The sequence below is a fragment of the Ptiloglossa arizonensis genome, chromosome 4, assembly GCF_051014685.1.
Source record: "Ptiloglossa arizonensis isolate GNS036 chromosome 4, iyPtiAriz1_principal, whole genome shotgun sequence".
Taxonomy (NCBI): Eukaryota; Metazoa; Arthropoda; class Insecta; order Hymenoptera; family Colletidae; genus Ptiloglossa; species Ptiloglossa arizonensis.
The window spans coordinates 11,264,895-11,285,227 of NC_135051.1; the positions used below are offsets into that span (position 1 = coordinate 11,264,895).

The 20,333-nt window shown below is 32.5% G+C and overlaps 1 protein-coding gene across 12 annotated transcripts in view; it reads left to right on the forward strand.

Annotated features, from left to right (window-relative positions):
* The window catches only part of Ampdeam (AMP deaminase), a 75,291-nt gene that overhangs the window by 42,835 nt on the left and 12,123 nt on the right, over nt 1-20,333 (forward strand). For 8 of the 12 annotated variants that reach the window (XM_076308874.1, XM_076308875.1, XM_076308881.1 and 5 more), the window contains one exon: nt 12,915-13,068. In XM_076308874.1, the coding sequence (XP_076164989.1) occupies nt 12,915-13,068 (154 nt within the window). Of the gene's footprint in view, nt 1-8,850; nt 9,385-9,468; nt 10,620-12,914; nt 13,069-20,333 lie in introns of those variants that run through there. The other 4 variants (XM_076308885.1, XM_076308883.1, XM_076308882.1 and 1 more) reach the window with 4 other exon arrangements.

Genomic DNA, 20,333 nt, shown 5'->3' on the forward strand with positions numbered 1-20,333 from the left:
TCAATCGAAAAATTTGAAAAATTTTACAAATATAAGCCTCTGCAACTAAAGTGACTCTAATTTTTTTTCATAATTTTTTTGCGATAGAATAAGCGAAACTAGGTAAAAACTTAGTTTTCAATTTTTAGTTTTCATAATTTTGTTCTAAACGTAACGATGTATATGTCATTTAAATTCAATATAAAAATATTGGTTGTACATATTAAAGCGTAATTATAAATCATCGATCTGCTATTATCCACCCTCTCGAGTCATTAAAGATTCCTTCTATGGAACAGTTGAAATTATTACGTCTTCAAAACATATTACTTTTTAATCTCAACACGTAGAATGGTTTCAATAGATAATAATAATTACAGTAAAATATAAGTTCAATCGAAGTACTGGATAACATACCTCAAAATTTGTGTGTTTTACATGTAAAACTATGTAGATAGTATATACATTGCGCGTTTCTGCCGCTATTTCAGACGAAGAATATAGTCAGTTACAATAGCTTTTGCAACTGTTTTCTCCGAGACTGCTTGATCGATCCCGGCTGTGTGTACAAGCACTGCTACAGTCTTGCAGAGTTAGTACAATAAAATGAAATTCTTTTGGAATTTCTGAAAAAAGTATCCAACAAGTAAACAATTTAATATTTCTTTATTAAATTGGTTTTTATCTTTATACTTTTATAAATGTACTAATTACATTGCATTAATTTCAAAAATGTTTCCCTTTCGTAATCAGGAAGGCGACATTAATATTTAATAAATTTGTAATAGATACTGTTTCTGATTTTCGTGATTCATAATTATCACAAAATGACTTTTATTTGCCTAATTTGTAATTCTTTCTCAAAATGATTGTCTTTCGATCAGAAAAAAGACAGTCTAAAGCGACTTTTACGACAAAAGGTCATAAAAAGTTACCTACATACATCGCCCAGTGAACGAACCATTTTGGAGTAGGAATTTAAGGAACTGCAGAACCGTGTATATTTAACGTAACGTGTAAAACTTTAAACGTCTACGATTATTTTTGTACGAATTAATACTATTTTGGAGGGCGGCAACAAAACTCGATAGAAAAAATTTCAACCATCTTAGACAATACTGCTCCAATGTAGGAGACCTTCGTGCTCCTGTTTCTCCTTTCAATCGTTCCTTTCCTACGCAGCACACCTACTATTGTCCAACGTTGACAAGTTGAAACTTGGAAGGAATGCAGATCAGATTGGTCATAGAGAAATAAGTGAACCTACTTGCACAAGAAGAATTATAGAGTCAGGGTCTTATATATTTTCCCTATTGGCCGAATTGGTCACATTTACTACTTGAGGCCTGCATAGTCGCATGTCTCGGGAATGTCAAAAGTAGAAACAGGCGGAGCGATTGGTTTCTGCTGTCCTAGGTTCTAACCAATCAACGTTATAGAGTATATTGTCGTTAGTGAAATAGTGCGACGCGAGCAGCGGCCATAACAAACTAGCGTCCTTTGTCATAAAAAAGGTCACAGATGCTACGCACGGCGTATAGAATTGTACTCAGGTGGGAAAGAGAAAATCTCAGAGATCTCATGAGACCTGACTTGGACAGCGTTAATTTATAACAAAACCTTAATACGCATAACCGGGCCAGTCAGATAGTTTTAGGTAAAACAGTTGCAAAAATTGTTGTAATCGAATGCGTCTTTCAACGCATGTCTTTTACATATTAATAAATGAAGGAAAATGTATAATAACCGGGTAGATGAACAATTTTGATATTCCAGTGCCGCGCGCAGTAGAATACGTATTCCTGATGTCTGGATGAGGTATGTTTTTCTGGAATTATTTTTTTTTATCATTCAGCAATTTTTCCATCACTTATACGTGCGCTTAATTTTAGTTTATTATTGGTGTTACGAAAAGAAATGTCTTGGCTTCGTCTCGTGGTTCAAAAAATCGTTTAAGTATTTTCTCGCGGAATGCTCTGGCATTTTTTTTTTGCTGCTAAAGCCTTTTTAGAAATCTAGAAGAAAATTGTAGTAAATTTTGTGTGAAATGGTTTTTATTTTCTCAACAAGACGGTTAATACTGCACAAACATTACACATGCCCCATTCGTACTCATTCCTACACAGTTAACATTATGTGTCGTTAAATAGCCATTTAAGTCGTTGAATAATGTAATAGCTTGACCGGTATTGTGGGTGAGCAGCGTATCGTAGAAAAGCATATCTTCGAGCATTTTTCTGTTATATTCGTATCGAATGAACGCATGTAAATTAACTTCATTACGGATAGTTTTACGTTTGTCAATTTGCATAGCATAATATTGACTGTAATGCAAATCCTACGCTTAAATTTATGTCTAGAATTCCACAGTTTACTGTATCATTCAATAATGAAATTAAATTTAAATAATTGGTATTCTTCTTCAATAATTCGATTGTCCAGCATCTTTGCAGAAAGCAAAATTATATCTTTAGAGATGGTGCGTCGTTTTCTCAATTTTGCTGTCAGTCACGAAACATAGTTCGATACATTTTCATTATTACAACGAAATTATATATCTTTCTTATTATGTTAGTGTTGATACGTAATTTGTGTAATCTGTGTTTCAAAATTTAGAGATTTTGTAACATGTTCTTTGCGTTTAGTTTCGAGATATCTCAGTTATTGATTATCAGGACCTTTATATATAAACTCAAGCAATAAATATTTGTCTTTATAACTCCGTGTCTTTTGATAAACCGACATTACATTACGAGTGTTGTCCACTTGTAATGACAACCACTTGCAAACATGAACAAATTCTATATTTGAGATTTATTTTTTCAAAGTTCGGATTATTCAAGTCATTGGCCAAAACATTAAAAGGAGAGGAGCTTTTTTCAGCCGAGCAACTGGCGAGTGATTTCTCAGATCGTTTTTTTCATTGATTTCACATTAGACGCGATGATTATATGCTTCTATCCAATATAACGAATTTTCCTTTTCATTGCTTCACTTAGCGTTCATTTAATTCCATTGCTGTGTTTTAGAACAAAAAGAGGTTATCGTGAAGTGAACGTAGGGTCGAACCACGTATGATTCGTCAAATGAACTCACAGATCAACTTTTTCTGCCTTAAATGAGCATTCTAGTTTATGGTCTAAAAAAAACGACTTCTTTTTACATTTTCGTAAAATTGGTTGTCTTGAAAACATGTTCCTGAAACATTTATATAGACATTTGAAGCAAGTTTTGTTTACAAAAGTTGTAGTACCGAAAGTATCGGGAAATGTTGAAGGAGTATTTTTAAAAGATTAGGAAAGGACAGGAGGGAGACATGCCTATATAAAAAATGGAACGATAGGGAGATTTTCACTACAGGGCACAGTGGTTCGAGAAGCGGTCTTTGTGGCCAAAATTAGAAACATTTGTTTATTGATTTCTAATGTTTTAAAATTTTGAAGCAAATTTATATCCACACCTATTATTTCTGAACATTATTCCAACCGTTGCAAGGCACAACGACCAGTCTTACTTGTTGTTTGTATGTACTGCTAAAACAACATTTATATTTAATTCTTCCGACGAATAAATTTTTTTTTATTTTCCTGCAGTGTTATTTATCATTTGTGAATTTCTAATCTATAGGATATATGAATTACGCATTCAAAGAAACGTATCCATATATAAAGAAAACTAAATCCAGTACATACATTCTGTTTTTGTTTTGATTTAAATTCTTTAGCTTGAGAATCTTATATATATATTAACAGGAATAAAATCATTGCAATCTTGTTCAATTTGTGAAATAACATCGAAACAAATATATATTACTTTTCCATCTATGAGTGGCAACATTAATTTAAATTCAATTTTCACAATTTTGTTGTCTGCAATTTTTTTGTTGTATTGAGAATAGCATTATTTCTTTTTTTCTTCTCTGATGTACTATTTATGTATTGTCACTTATTGAAATTGTTATCATAAAAGGACTCTAAGGTTTCATCAAGGGAAAATTAATCTTCTGGTTTTTGTCGTTCAATTGGGACTTTTTGTTGTTTCCTTTAAAATAGTTAAATCCGTGTTTTTACTTTATCTCTCTTTATTGCGGGCATTCTAGTGACATGCATTATTAAACGCATTTACTCTTTCATTTCATCCGTAAATGCTGCTGCTTCTCTTCTTTCGTGTAATCGTGTTGATTTATCTTCGTGTAATAGGAGAGGATGTTCCACGGATGTTGAACTTGAAGCTGGGATCCTCATTTGGATATTTCTCGACGACGAAATGTCCCTCCAACCATTTTTCATATTTTGATGTAAATTTTTCTGCGGCACGATGAGAATTTCTCTTCTCTTCAACTGCTTTCACATATTCTCCGGAAACATCAATTTTCTTTATCACATCGAGAATAAAGTTGAAAACAGCTTTTATTTTCTTATCTAAATCTCTTTCATTCTACCATGATTTGAAGAGATCTTCGTTCTTTAAAGAAGATTTTTATATTTCCGTCTAAGAGAAATAAACAAATAAAAAATGAAAATCGTTCAACCATTGTGATATTATTTGCTTCCGCGAAGAAATAAAATATTTTCGCCGTAATTAAACATAGTGTATCAAGTAATTATAATAGTCTATATAACTGTACTTTGATATAAACTATGTAACTGTATAGATAAATAATAATTGCATAAATTATAATTATATAAACTAATAATACGTAACTAAATACTAAATACTATGGAACGCTATGGATGTCTATAGCATGATTGTCACGTATGTTTCGCTTTGCATGTTCTGAGGAAGACTGATTCGATGAGCCAGAAACACTATCAGAAGAACTCTTCATGGCTAGTGTTTGGGAATGTTTATACTAACAGCAAATAAAGATCGTGAAATAAAAGCGTGACTCCTCGGCCGTTATTAAAGCGATTGTGCATCTAGCGATACACGCGTAAATTCAAAACGCGTAGGGTCAGAGTGCATACGTATTCCGAGCGTCTGTTTGTTAAAATTCACATAGAGTTAAAAGTAGAAGCTAAAATTTACATTTCTGCGTATCGATTGTCTGGGCTTTTGTATAAGATAAATTTGAAGGCTAGTATTTTGAAAGATTTTCTTAAAACTCTTCTTATAGTGTACATTGTATTTAACTGTATATATTTTGTATATTGTTCGAAATACGCTCCTATCAGAATTAAATAACTGAAATATATGTGCTCACGTGTATGAAAATATAGTACAAACATGGATTTTGTTATTGAATAATAAATAATTAAAATATTCAATTGTAATCCCAATTTAACGATTTCGTTTTTAAAATGCTATCTATAATCATAGAGTTATCTAGAAGGATCTAATATTTCGAACTTCAAGGTTTTAAAGAGTCTTCATTTGATAGGGAAAGAAAATTTGTTCGGATATAAAAGTTGACAAAATTGACTTTTTGCCTCAAAAGAGTGCTTCACAGACCACTGTGCAGGGCGAGAAAGAGATGGAGGCTGTAGAGGATTTCTTAAAACAATTTACAGAGGAAATGAGAGAAGGGTTAAAAGAGGAAAACTAGTACGGGACGGAAATATGAAACGAAATGAGGGAAATGAGGAGATGGAAAAAAGAAAGGTAGATTGAAAGGAAAGTGGAGATGAACTAGTTGGAAAAATGATGGGAGATGGAGGGAAAGTTGGGAGAGGTGGATACAATGAAGAAGAAAATTGAGAAAATCGGAATCAGATCAGAGGACAGAAAAAGGTGGAAGAAGTGAAAGAAAGAAAGGGAGAGAAATAGAAGAAAAAGTTTGGAGAATAGCAAAGAAAAGATGGAAAAAGAGAACAGAAAATATAGTACGTAAAATAATTCGTGTAAAAAATGCATTCGATTGATTAATAGGAAAATGTAATTCATAGTTTTACTCGGTTTGAAGGTGAGAAATAGAGTTCTGTTAGAAATAACAGCAGAAAGTACAGTTAACAAAAAGATTTCAATTTTCGAGACGTTTATCGACGGGGAATAATATTTATGAATGTTTTATGTTGTATGTTTTATAAAAGAAAATTTGGATGATTCGCTAACCCAAGAGGTAAAATGGAGAGAAGAATCATTCAATCTCTCCAACAAAGGTTCAAACGGTTCTGAAAGTGACTATTTCAAGCTTTCACCATTGAAAGTAAAAGCAATAAAAGAAAGAGGTAAACAATAAACTCAAAAAACAAACCAAAGTGTGATTTACAATTATCCCAAACAATGGTCTCTACCATTTCAAGAGACAAAGAATTTCGTGATGCATTGAATAGTTCGGCACCAATAAAATCTACAATAATTACTGTTGAGACTATTTACACCTGAGTGTATGATACGGTTACCAGGTATGTGTGATTTTTGAAAATAAGCCGCCGAAAATATTGATGTTGATGTTTGGCACTTCTAGCGTCCGACCTCGTTTTCAATACGCAATACTCGGCAATCACCTCGCTAAAAGTTCAACTCTGGGCCGAAGTTGCGGCGTTCCTCCGCATCGCGGTCTGATTACTCCCGCAAAGAAGAATTCGGAGATTGATTTGTCAATTGTGTCACTGATCGAGTTAATCTCCAACGATTTGTATATTAGAACACCCAGAACTGGTCAGAATTTCGGAAAACTTCAACTAACACACGAACATATAACAGACTATTGAGAGTAAAGATTTCATGCAATACGGACATTAACTTACTTGGTCAATGTACTTAGCACATGAGCTTCTATATGAATGTGATAAATATTGTTTAATTTTGCGAGCACATTTGAAGTTTGCTAAATATTCGATAACGGAAAAGAAAAAGAAAAAGCAAAAGTTGCAACACGAAACTCTGTTGTAAATTAAGGACTATCTGTACATAAAAATGTTTATTTCAGATTAGTGGTTAACGGTCCCAGACGTGTAGAATATGCTGTGAAATTTTGTCTACCGAATGCACATAATGCGAGACTCGCTCGTCGATACTCTATCTCGCTCAATCACGGTCTATTCTATTCAGTTTCCTCGTTGAACAGTTCATGCATGGCTGAGTCTCGGTTCGAGATAAAAATCGTTACCTACCCTGTTACAAATATATTCCTTTAGAAATTAACCGAATATTTTGGTTAATAAAACTATCACGCCGTGTCTCGAATATATATATTTATATGTACGAAGTAAGGAATATAAAGCGTGACCATTGAATATTTTTGAACATGTTGATGTAGAAAGATATTATTAAGCGAACTTGAAGTATTTTAAAGGGTCTACGTATCGACTTAACTTATTTCGTTTACACATTATTGTCAAGGAGATGTTAACATCGCCAACTGTTTTTCAGATAGAACTGTATATATTTTAATATACATCCACATTTGGAATTAAATGACGATTATTACTACTGTAATGATAAATCAAAGTTGCAGTTAAACATAACATAACAATTGTATTTTTCTAATCCCATTTATGTCTTATACCTTGTTATTATCTATTGATTCTTAATTATCAGTAGACGAGATGTTAGAAGTGTTAATTTCGAACTTGTAAAAATTTCGCAATTGTTTTTTGCCTGACTAAATTCTTCATATTATTTAAATTATTGTTTGCATCAAATGTAATGAAATTATTAGTATGGTAAAATGTTTTGGTGTTTACCGTAAAATACTTTCTACAGCCGAAATGAAATATCACGGAAAAAGTTATTCTTGAGAAGTGAATAAAACCTAATTTAATTGCTCTTAATTATTTTCTTTGGATACATGTAAAAGAACGAGTGATAATTAGTATATGTCTTGACACGAAAATTAGGATATGTCGAAGCTAGTATAGAAGCGATATTAAAACAGCTGAGCAAGCACTCTTTGTTATTGAGTCGCGAAATATTTACAAGCAGGAAAGTAGTATCAAACATTTACTCAAATGATGAAATAGAGCAAATAATATCTGAGTTTTAAAATTAAATATAATTTGAAAAACATGTTGCTTTTTATTTAGCCGTGACCTCGATCCACTTTGAGTGACTAGAGTCATTGAATTCGTCCAAACGTGGGATATACTACGCTTATGCACGTTGAAAAACATACAGATCCGAAAAAGTTGTTAACCTTGAAATTTTCTTGTCACCTTCATGTAGAAAAAAGCAAATTGAGCTGGAAAACGGTTTCCTTGTACCAGTTTTAATTTCGTTTAATAACACGTTTTTATATCGCCAGGATGTTTACAAACACATATTCAGTTGTTACGTTTTATTATGTGTTTCAGAAGCCTTTATTATAAATTGAACATGGTGTGAGTTACCTTGTTTTAAAGGTCCAAGTGATACTTTGAAATCCAGTTTGCAGTATCCGAAAAAAGGCGAAACCCTACAGAATAAGTGACATAACTCAAGGAAACCTTAATCTTACGTAATAAGAAGTATCGCTTGCAAAAAGTATCATTTCACCGTATTGTAACGAATTATTAACGCATACCTCTCTGGTAAAAATCAAGGAAAACGTGGAATAATTAATAACATTAATTCCAAAATTAATAATTGTCCCCTTTGTGTTATAAGATTTTTAAAATAGGACCGAGGATCGGAGCATTTTGAATAATGTATTCAAGTCAGTAATAAATAAATACGCAATAAATTTTTTCACGCACGTTCTATTTCCAAAATAAAAACGGAGAAACGAATAATACTTTAAACAATATTTAAAAATTTACCAATTTGCTTATTCTATCTGTATTCATTATATTTATTATATTCATTATATTTATTATATTTATAATAGACGTCGCCTCTTTTTCCACAATTTTGTTCTGTAACTGACATTTGTAATAAATTACAAATAGTTAATGATGAAATGCCCAGGGTGGATAATCTGGAAACGTAATGGAAGGTTACGCCAGCGGAATTGTGCTATACATACGTCTGCCTACACACACTCCGAGAATATACGTACGTACGCGGCATAGAGAAGGAAGGGGTTGCTTGCACATCGGTGGTCCTCACGGTCGTCCTGCTCAGTCGACGTGCGACCGTCGAGGGAGTGCGATGTTTTTCGTGTGACGCAATGCGTGCAACGTAGATCATTTCCGGTCCGAGACCACAAAAAATTGCCCTCGTGGACAACTGTATAATCATTAATCGTTTCTCGATACCTTTTGTGACCTCGCAAGAAGCGTTAGTCCGATGGCAGGCTATGTGAATCAATGTATCGATTCATAGCAATTTCATACTTGAAAATTGTGTTGATTGTGCTGTGACATCTCTGAAAACTGAGGCGGTGAAAAATGTATCGACGAGATTTAAACCAAACTGAACATCAACAAAACCGATATCTTTCGATGATTAAATCTTAGATTCTATTTCTCAGCGGTTTTTAATGGTTAAAAGGATGACTCGTCGAATGAATTTTCTGAATCTTCATTGTTATGTACAAATGTAAATGTAATATTTGATCGTTATTATAGAAATTTTATTTCGTATAAAAATTCGCTGGTGTTTATTTAATTACATAAATGTATATTTCAGACCTTGTGAGTACTCAGTAACGAATCGGATGCGGTCAGAAAATTTATACGACTGCGGAGATTTCGTTTCGTTCGTCGATTGTTGAATCTTTTAGGTTTATTGGAATTATAACAACGTATGAACAAATGTTATGGACCTCTGTTTGATTTAAGACTCATTGATTTGTGGCATGATCGTATACAACGTTTTATCCCAAATGAGTTTATCTTTTTAACAATTGTTATTGGTGTACGGTAACAATGTCAACTCGGTCATTCAATAGTTAAACCGTGTATGCATAATTTTCATACAAAATTATCGCGTGTAGGTGCAACATATTGCACATGTACATAGTGATTGATATCATAACCTAAGAATTGTAAATATACTGATATGTGACTAAAGTTAACAAGAAGTTTTGACTTATGATAACTGTGGGTGCATTAGCCGAATACTCGTTAATATTTATCTAATAACATTAAATATGAAAAGTGAAGATAGCATACAATTTTGTTTCCGGGAACCGTAGAAATGTTTGACGAGTGTAATGATGGTAAATTGACTGTAAACTGAGTTATCGACGTAATTACAATACCGAACAAGAAAGAAAGGAAATCACATTGAAAACAATGAGGAGTGTAATACAAATCGATAATTAAAAATAATGTAAAACGGGAATGTCGTTCTGTTATCATATTGTTAAATGTTTGTGATCAATTTTGTTTGAAGTTTGAGCTAAATAAAGACACAAAGAATAAAATAATAAACGTAAAAAGGAAGATATCCTTACGAAAAGTTTCGTCTTTTTGACGCTATTACCGTATATACAAGGGGAATAAAGAGCAAGAAGAATTGTCTAACATGTTCGCTGGTGCGAACGAATCGAAACGATGGCTGAGGGATAATAGGATACTTCTGAGGTAAAATAAAATGCGTTAATAACGATTGCTCGTACTCCCTGGAGGGAAACCGTCGTCCGTAATCGCCAAATATTTTGATTGCATTAGTCAGTACATATTGAATTATTGGTATTGCTTGGTAATAATATCACTTTGAAAACGAATTTTTAGTTTGTAGTTTCTAATACTTCGTGGATAAAATCGAGACATTTTGAAGGCGTACGCTTGCCAGCAACGATCTTTATATACCTTCAAATTTTAATTAGACTTGTTGTAAGTATACTAATACTTTATCAAAGTTAAATTTATATGTCTCGCAATAATTAAAAAATGATCCCGTGGGATACAATACATTGATCTACAATTATAATCGTTTCAACGTATCAATAGTTAATGTTAAATGCTTTCTCATTTTTTTTATAAGCACTTCTGTAGTGTTGTTTTTATATTCATGTTTATGTTGAGCATTACACACGAGCATTAGATTTTATCATTAAAAATGTATATACAATATTAAGTTATATGTACTGCCATGAAGACAAACATACATACATTATAGAATTTGTAGTAAAATGTATAATAAGCAGGAGATGCAGAATTTTGTACGATTTTCGTCTCTCCTAATTCCATGAAAAGTTTGCAGTTAATTAGTATTTAACTTTCTAAGACTAGAATCCATTTTGTATCCATGAAATGAATAAATGTTGTTTGATCAGGTGTGTCGATTGCTACTTGCAATATTTTTTATTCCATCACTCCTGATCTCCCGACCAGAGTGAGGGAACAATTCCTTTTATCAGAATGAGCGGTGGGGGAGTTTTTCCAAGTTCTTTCTTCGTAGAAACGATTCAACATATATCTTTTACATATGTTATTTGAGTATTCAAAGAGTTATTAAAAATTAAAATACGTATTGTTCAATTTTTGTGTAGAAGCTGGTTCCAAACTTAGCGGATAAATTTCAGAAGCTTACGGATAAAGACACCTGAAAATGTGAAAGAAAAGCTCATATAAATATATAAACAAATTCGAAACGTTTAACGTTAGATGAACAATGGTTCGGTCGAGGATCGAAACAAGATTAATTGTTATAGGGGTAACGAAATTTTTGGATTAACGAAGAGCTATGAATACGTGAAATGTAACCTTCAACGGAACTAAAAAGGACATTGTCTCTTGGAATTACTGCAAATCAACAGACCGACGGTTATAAATGGCAAAACTTCATATCACTGTATCTCTGATACGAGGCGATTGCAGACCTATATATATATTAATATAATCAATTTTTTCTATTCATTTTGAATATTTTTATAACCTCCCAGTGTATACTCGTTAAAATTGATAATACTTCGTATATCGATTCGAATATCAATTAATACCATATTATTTATAGTGGTAACGAATAATCTTTTTCTAGAATTCATTTTTTTTAGTAGAGAAATATTTGTCAAGGGGTTATCTAGGTTATCTCATAAGTAATGCGTTTCTTTCGAGTAATGAAACAATAAAACTGGTCGCAATGTACATCCACACATTTAAATATAAATACTAATATAGCTGAGACTTTCCTTAAATACCGTATTAAAATTGTACGACCGTAGAGGGAATATTTTGCTTATTTCAAGGATTTTAAATGAGAATGTCGAAAGAACATAACGATTACATCGTGTTCGAATTCAAAAGGAAAAGTAATCCATTGTTGCGAAGAATATCAAATTTTAGTTAAGAAACTACTCGAACGAAGGTACATTGCAAATTATGGTTGAACGAAATTGGATCAGAACGGTTAACAAATTAGTTAAAAAATTAAATAAATCAATCATTTTTTAAATATCTGAAATAATTGAAAATGTAATTTGAATATATCGCAAACTGTTAGTAATTAATCGTCGACAAAGGATAAATGTGTTTTATCGATGTAATGTTATTTGTTTGTTGAAATGCGAAAGAAATTGTTCGTTATGAACTGTTGTTTCGTAAGTAAATTGTTTGAAATTAGTATAAAAAATAAAAAAGTAAAAAACAAAACACCAACGAGCACCAAACATCGAGGAGGAAATTTCCATTAATTGTCGACCATATTCACCGAATGTAGAATCGATCAAATTTTCAACGTTTTGAGCATTATTTCTATGGAAAAAGAAATAAGAAGAACGTATGATGTTGAAAGTGTCACGAAGGAATAGTTTTGAAGCAATATGAAAAAAGAATTCTACAGAACAGAGATAGAAAGACTGGCTGGAAGATAAGAAAGGATTGTAGATAATTAAATAAACTAAACGCTTGATTAATCATAAACCAAAGTTGTCCATTCGCACCTTGAATGTTTACCAAAAAAGTTACATTACTTATAAGATGACTCGGTAACAATATACGTATCACAAATCAAGCATATCGTATGTATCTAACGAGATCATGTTACACGTTAATATCACGATATATTTATATGAGCAGATGTCGTATATGTTTCTTTGCAGTTGTTATTTTATTAATGTGTGGCGTATCTTTTATTCAAATCTCTTTGTTACTGTGTACAAAAAAATCATGTCTCGGGTATTCTTCCAGAGCTGCAAAGGATCTAGAGGAACGTCGTAGTCATTATGAGCCTTCGCTTGGACCCGGTGTACCAGATGACGTTGATCATCTCTTCAATCTCGAAGAAAATGATTTCGTACCGCATTTCCAAAGAGTTTCCATATCTGGTGAAGATACTTCTGGGGTACGTTAAAAACTTAATGTATTACTGGACATAATATATAATCGTAATGTTCGTGAACGTTTCGGACTTACAATCGTTCAATAGAAATTGGTACAATCAAATATTTATCTTATGAATTATTATAGTCTAGTTGGTAAAGAATATATAGTTTATTAAGCGCTGTGAGTGTAATACGTAGTAAAGTCCGCTTGTACTCAGCCTTGCCTATAACGCATAGGCACAAGTCTCAATCAATATTACGTTATATTCCCTTACTTTTGAAATACAAGAAGCTTGAATTTTCTATTCATGGCATTCATTGTGTTTGAAGAATCGCGGGGTAATGTAAATGCTACGCGAGAATCCCTTTCTACTGTTAAAAAGAGGCGTCGAGTCGGCTGCGCTCAGGATTTATCGAAGCTCTGCAAAGACTAGCAAACCAGAAATTTAGAATTGTGACTGTGGGAAAGAAGCTTGGTCTTTTTTCATGCTTCTCTTTCGAAACTAGAATCTATGGAATGGCGTCGACATATCAAGGTTCTGACAAGAAAAGCAAAGTCAGTTAATCCATGAAAAAAGTAACGACCAGAATTATTTAGGATTGTCATGACATACTCTTGATTGATTTTCAGGAAAGCAATACTATCGTTAAAAAGTAAATTTTCCATTAATTTACTGGGACAACTGCGGTCAATCATCGAAGAAAAGAGACGAGAAACATTCGATAAAGGTTTGCGACTTCTCCATGACTATGCACAATTCATGGAATTTGTGTTCCAAAGATAACAATGAGAAACATGTGAATTTATCGAGTTGAATTTGCAGCCTATATTTAACTCCGAACAATTATTATCTATTTTTAAAATGGAAATTCAATCATTGAGACGACAAATTACAAAATAACGTTGAAGTGAAATTAATTGTATTACATCATTTTGAGAAGAAAAATGAACAATATCTTTTTGATAGTATACATGCGTTTGCTTCATATTATGATAAATGTATTGACGAGAAACTACGATTTTTCATTCTATAAATAACTTTTTATGATTGGTACGAGAACACTTTCAATAATTTATTAGTTGAAAGACTAAGTTCTTAAGATACGAAAGTTAATTAACAAGGGGACGTCGTGAACTGCCAAACACCGATTTTGATGAAATTTTACACAAATGATCTTTAATTCGATTTTAAAACTATACCATATTTTATTGCCGTTACTTTTCGTCGGGGGCAACAACCTCTTTATTTATTTCTACATAACTCTTAAATTACGAATTGATATTAAAAAAATGTTTCAAACAAATATTGTGTTACTTCTGGTGATAGACCTGATTGATAGTCAATTAATGAATATAATTTTCCAATATTTTTGTTTTGTTTTTCGAATATTTTTTCAATGTCTTTTGTAATTTAAGTGTTATATGTATTGGTATAAATGAAGTGGATGGCTCTGATACAAGGGGTAGTTTTTTCTCTCCTAAAGTCGAAAAATAGAAGCAAAAGATATAGCATAGTTTTTAGGTTAGATCCAAGAACATTTGTGTAAAGTTTCGTAAAAATTTACATACATATGATAATTTGCGATATTTTTTGTAAGTTATTTCTATAAATGCAACAAACATTGCGTTAAGATACGTTAGACTTGCGCAGAATTTCTGAGGCACAATTCTCTCGTTATGCGCAAGAGTAACAGTCAATGATTTCCAAAATGGTTTTTCTTGAAAACGGAAGCTCGTATATTTTTATCTTGTTCTCCAATGTGAAATCCCTTCTTTTACGGTTATTGCCACCAATTTCATCGCATTTTGTATACACGTTGCGCTTATTGTGCATTATTATTCATAGTATTGAATATAACCAACTGATTAAACTCGAACGTAAAATCTGTGTTACATAGTAGATTGTATCTTTTTGTAATTTCTATGAGACGAAACCTCAAGAGTGCTGCCTTACGTAAGAAACCTTTGTCAAGTTCTATTTCCCCTTTCGTTGCCATCCCCCGCTTCCATACGTCTGTCAGTAACTCTTTAATCCATAAAGAATTAGCTTTTTCAACCTATTTTGACTTTTACGTAAACTGTACATAACATTATTGGACAATTAGTGTATAAACGTATTTTTATAAAAATAGTAAAGAATGTACTAAATACTGCGTAAGTATATAATTAAAGTACATACATATGTGATACATTTATATAATTTATTGTATAATGGAATATTACGCATTATAATCTAATACGTCCAAAGTATTTCACTAAATCTGTTACAAGAAGCATTTTATGAATGAGGTTTCGATTGTAATTGTCCACATTAGTAACAAAAACAAAAGGTAAAAAAACATTCAGATCTCTTATAATCCTTCAAAGGTATTAATAGTATTAATTATTTATACACGTTACAGGATTATTTCTCGCATAATGCAAAATAAGTTAGCAATGTGATATAACATTTTTTTTCTCGAATCCTAATTATTAAGAAAAATAATTTTAAAAATCGTTTTCAATAGATGCAATGTACAAGGATGTTTCGTTAATTCCTGTAAGAACCACTATTACAATTCAGTGTTATCGAATATGGAATTATAGTTGTAAAAGTAATTTAACGGATTTTAAGAACTTATATTTTAAACTGGAAAGTTGCTAGAAGTGTTCAACTTCTACAGGTGTATTTGCAATTATGGTACAACCGAATAGAGAATGATTCCTGGTGAAAAAAATAAGTCGAAAGTACAGAATAAAGTTTTGCACGTGAGGCTTCGTTTTCGAGAGAAACTACTTTGAAAATCTGTTAGGTATACATACATATGTACTTTGTACTAACTGTAAGTATCGAGTCGACAGATCCTTCTTCCTGCTCATATTTATATTTATAAACATGGACAAAGCTATTGGCACTATATACTTATTATCGATCTGTACTACTAGTCTCTTTTTAGTCTAAGCTACTCGATAATACGTGAATAAAGAAATATGTATATGCAATGTACTGAAAAGACTACATACTAATTTACTTTGAAAACATGATCGACATTTTTCATTAACAAAATTAATTTTAAAGAGTAATAGTTTTATCTTTATATACGAAAGCATTGTAATCAAGTAGAAAATAAAAAATAATTAGTACAGATCCACAATAAGCAAGTAGTAGCAATGACAGGAAACAGAGAATGGTATCGTCCACGTATGTAAATACAAACACGGGTAGAAACAGAAGCCCTTCAACTCGATACTTACAGTGAAAATTTTATTTTACACTTTCGATTTATTTTTTCATGGAAAATTTCCCCCTGTCCGGTTGTACCATCATTGCAGAAATACACCTTGTATATTTAAAGTTCAATTCGTCGAATTCTAAGAGTATACAATTACATTACAGAGGAAAAGGTATTTCATTAGTACGTAAGAAACAGGGATTTAAAACAATCAAATATAATATTCGTACCGATTTTCGGTACAATTATTCGGAATAACTGTTACAGAGAACCGGATAAAGTTCAATCAATTGAATTGCAGAATCAATTGCAATTATGATCCTAATATCGTTGTACAACCATTTACTGGGTGATTCTCTCGCCAGTGAACTAAAAACAGTATCGCTGGTTAAACACCCCAGCGTTAATCCCGTGTTTGTATATAGTAATCTATCGACAAAGAGATCCACATTGCTGTTGTGTTGTCTGTTGGTCGGCGATAACGATACTGCAGAGTAGTATTTCAATTTTTGGACTCTCATTTTCAATTCACACATGTACACGCACAGTTGTCACTGCTGTGCAAACACGGGATTATCGCTACGGTGTTTAGGCGTCGGCACTGCCTTTGAGTCCAAATGGCGACAGTCCACTAATCGATCTCTTAGATAATGAAACTGTTCGACCAAGTATATCGTGTGGATGTATCTAGGGATCCTTCAATAAAAGTAATGCAGTTTAGGAATAATTACGGTATATTTTCAATAATATTATATTTGACGTTTATTGTACACGTTCTTTGTTATAGCAATGTATTCTTCTCTATCGTCATGCATTCGCCATGTCGCTGCTGCTCCATGCGCCTGCGCCAAGTGCAGCCATGGATCTTAAAGAGGTCTATCTTCAGGACCGTCTACTCAGACGCCTGACACTCAGCCATTTTTGTATTTTTCTCGAACCTCGTAGCCTTTTCTCTCTTGCCGAGACGAATGATTTCATATGTATCATTCCTCGTTATAATACGTCTTCGTTAAAATACGCTTTATTATTCGTTTATTATTCATTCTTTAAAATCAGCTGACGTAAAGGCAATCCCTCTGTCTGTGATAATTCGTGGAGAATTATCGAACGTCTGTTGTTGAATTACTAGTTCATTAATCGCCTCTTTTACACCTATAGACTTTGTAGGATATAATCGTGTAAATTTTGAGAAAGTATCCCATTACCACTCGGATATGTTTATACAACTTGCTAGTGACTGTTAGCGAATTGACACGATCCATATGTATAGAAAACGGGATACCTACCCCCTTTGGTGACGGATGCAACTGGCCTTCTTTCTTTCCTTTCTTGCGCTCTGATAGAATACAAAACACACAACAGCTTGTCACGTTTTTTTATCCATTGGAACAAATTTGAAATGTAGAATTTCACTTTTATTCGTCTAACGATAAAAATCCTATTTTTTTTTTACACGTTTCATGTCTGTTTACATGTTGTTTGCATCTCATTAAGACATTATTCTCTATAATGTAATCTTCGTACAGCTCTATCTGTAACGATTGCATTATGATACGTAACCTCTCCTTTTCTTGTTTTTTTTTTCTGTACAAAATGCATTAGTATGCTCTCTATAATTATTACTAGAAATTTACTAAGAGTGTCTGTATGCTTCAATTTTTCAGCAGGACTGATCGACCTCATAATCAAACTCTTCTAGTGACAATGCTCAACTGACCACCTTTGACGACAAATCGTTCTTTCTGAGAGTCTTCTGAAAAGCCTGACAATCTGTTACTAATTTGAATTCAATTCTCAATAAGTGGATACTTTTTAATTATCTTGATCACTGCTAAAATGTCTAATTCATAATTGTTTTTCGATATTCATCGTTATATTATTCATCTAATGTACCGAGTGAAAATATTTTTCGTTACGGTATTTCTGTAACAAGATTGCTCCAATTCTTTCCTGACACATATCTGTATGTACTTTCGTCATTGTCCCAGGATCATAAATATGGAATACTGGTCCCTTTGATGAAATCAACTTTAACATTAAAAATGCTTCCCTTTCTCCTGCGTTAAATTTGAATAATTTATCATTTTTTAATAAGTCCGATAAAGGAGGTACTTCGTAATCTCTGAAGAGTCTGTTTGTATCCGTCTTATTTCTTTATATAATATATATGCGCATCTAAATAATTGAACATTTCTCCTCCGATCAAGATTTCAGTCATTGCGTCCTGTGGATGCACAACAAGCATCTCTGTAACATATTCTTTTTTCACTTTCTATCACCACTAAACACAATAAATGTTGCAGCTGCAAGCAGCAAGTCTTCTTCATTCGTTTTCAGTCCTTTTTAGCTTGCAGCTTGGAACAAAATGATTCAAGTGCGGACGATTTATTGCCAGTAGCAATGTAGCCGCGTCATCGAAACGAAACTCAAAATGTTTCTCGAATTATGTTGCTTCAGTGCGAACAAAATGTTTCTATAAGTCGTTGCATGTTCGAAACGTTTTGGAACATGCAACAACAAGAGGCGACGAACTTTTTTATTTTTACCGACTAAACACCAGGATAAATCAATAACGCTAGAAGAAAACAAGTTAAATTTATTTTGTCGTGAAACCAGGGGGGGGGCAATGTTGTTAACCAGATAGTCAGAAAATATTCTTGCAAATGTGGCGGTTGAGGAAAGACTCTGTGTTATGTACACTTACAGATATAGCAGCTTTATTTGGAATAATTCAAAAAAACAATAGAAGAACAATATTTCTGCAAGAACTAAGCAACGAATTAATTAAAAATCAAATTAAAAAAAAATTACATGATTACAAAGAAATGTACACACTTTAGAAATTTCAACATGCTTAGAAAAGTATTAAGAGTAAAAATAGCAAAAGATACAAGGGCAACAAAAAAAAATAAAATGTTACCAATGTGTAATAAAAGTAAAAAACGAACGAACAAATTATAATAATTTATCGAAATCTAAACAAACGTGTTACAAATGCAAATATGATATATGCAGAAAATATTCGGTAAACATTGTACTTTGTTAGTCGTGTTCAATATCAGAAGAATCAAGCTCGGACTAATTTTATATCAGTATTCTGAATTTGATAATATAGTAATTATCGGGAACACGGTTCACAGCTCCAATTTCAATGACCTAGAAATATATTATCAGGGACGTCGTTTGCAACAACTTTTCCCTATACATGTATCCGTTTGTAAAAAGTGTTGGAAACATTATATTGAATTCTGCTTATACGAGCAGACCGCTATTTATAAAGGGTGTTAATAAAAATGTTATATGTGTACAGTATATGCCTGAGTATGCGTGCGTGCAGTCTGTATATATACATATATGCAGTGTGTAATAAACATGCCACGATGATTGAGTGCAGCAAGCGGCCCTCGCTCTTCGACGAAATAAAAATTAACCTAACCAAAATCTAATCAAAAATATATATTACACATACATATATGCATTACATAGTAGCCAATATGTAAAATTTAAAATCAGAAAAACATATATACAAAATCTCAAACCTAATTACATGCAATTGTATTTGGCTTATGTTCCTTTCAAATATAACTTTTAAAATATTTCAAGAGCCTTCGTTAAAGATGTTAACGGCCAAAAATATTGCTATTTCAATTGTTGAGAGTTTACAATGAATGTGCTTTGGAGCAAACGTGTACAACTCAATGAATTGAGCGATTCATTGCTGTTCTGAGTCTGGGCTACTAAACACCTTTGTAATAAATCTTTTGATCATAAATCCTCGCATATTGGTTTTATAACTTCTATGACTGTATAGCCAAGAGACGGATCGCGTCTAAATGTAGCTGATGCCCTTATTTGTTTTCTTCACGTTTCGCAATCCGGTGCCCATTCGTTCTTCCACATTACCTACCTACGCACTCATTTTTTTCGACAGGAATTTCTACAACATATGAATTAATATCCAAAATGTTTTTGTAGGTTTTACTGCCCCCCTCCAATATATGTAGTGTATTTGGCACCATACAGATTCTCTGATCTAATAAAGCAGGCATCCTTGTGATTTTCACATCAGCTG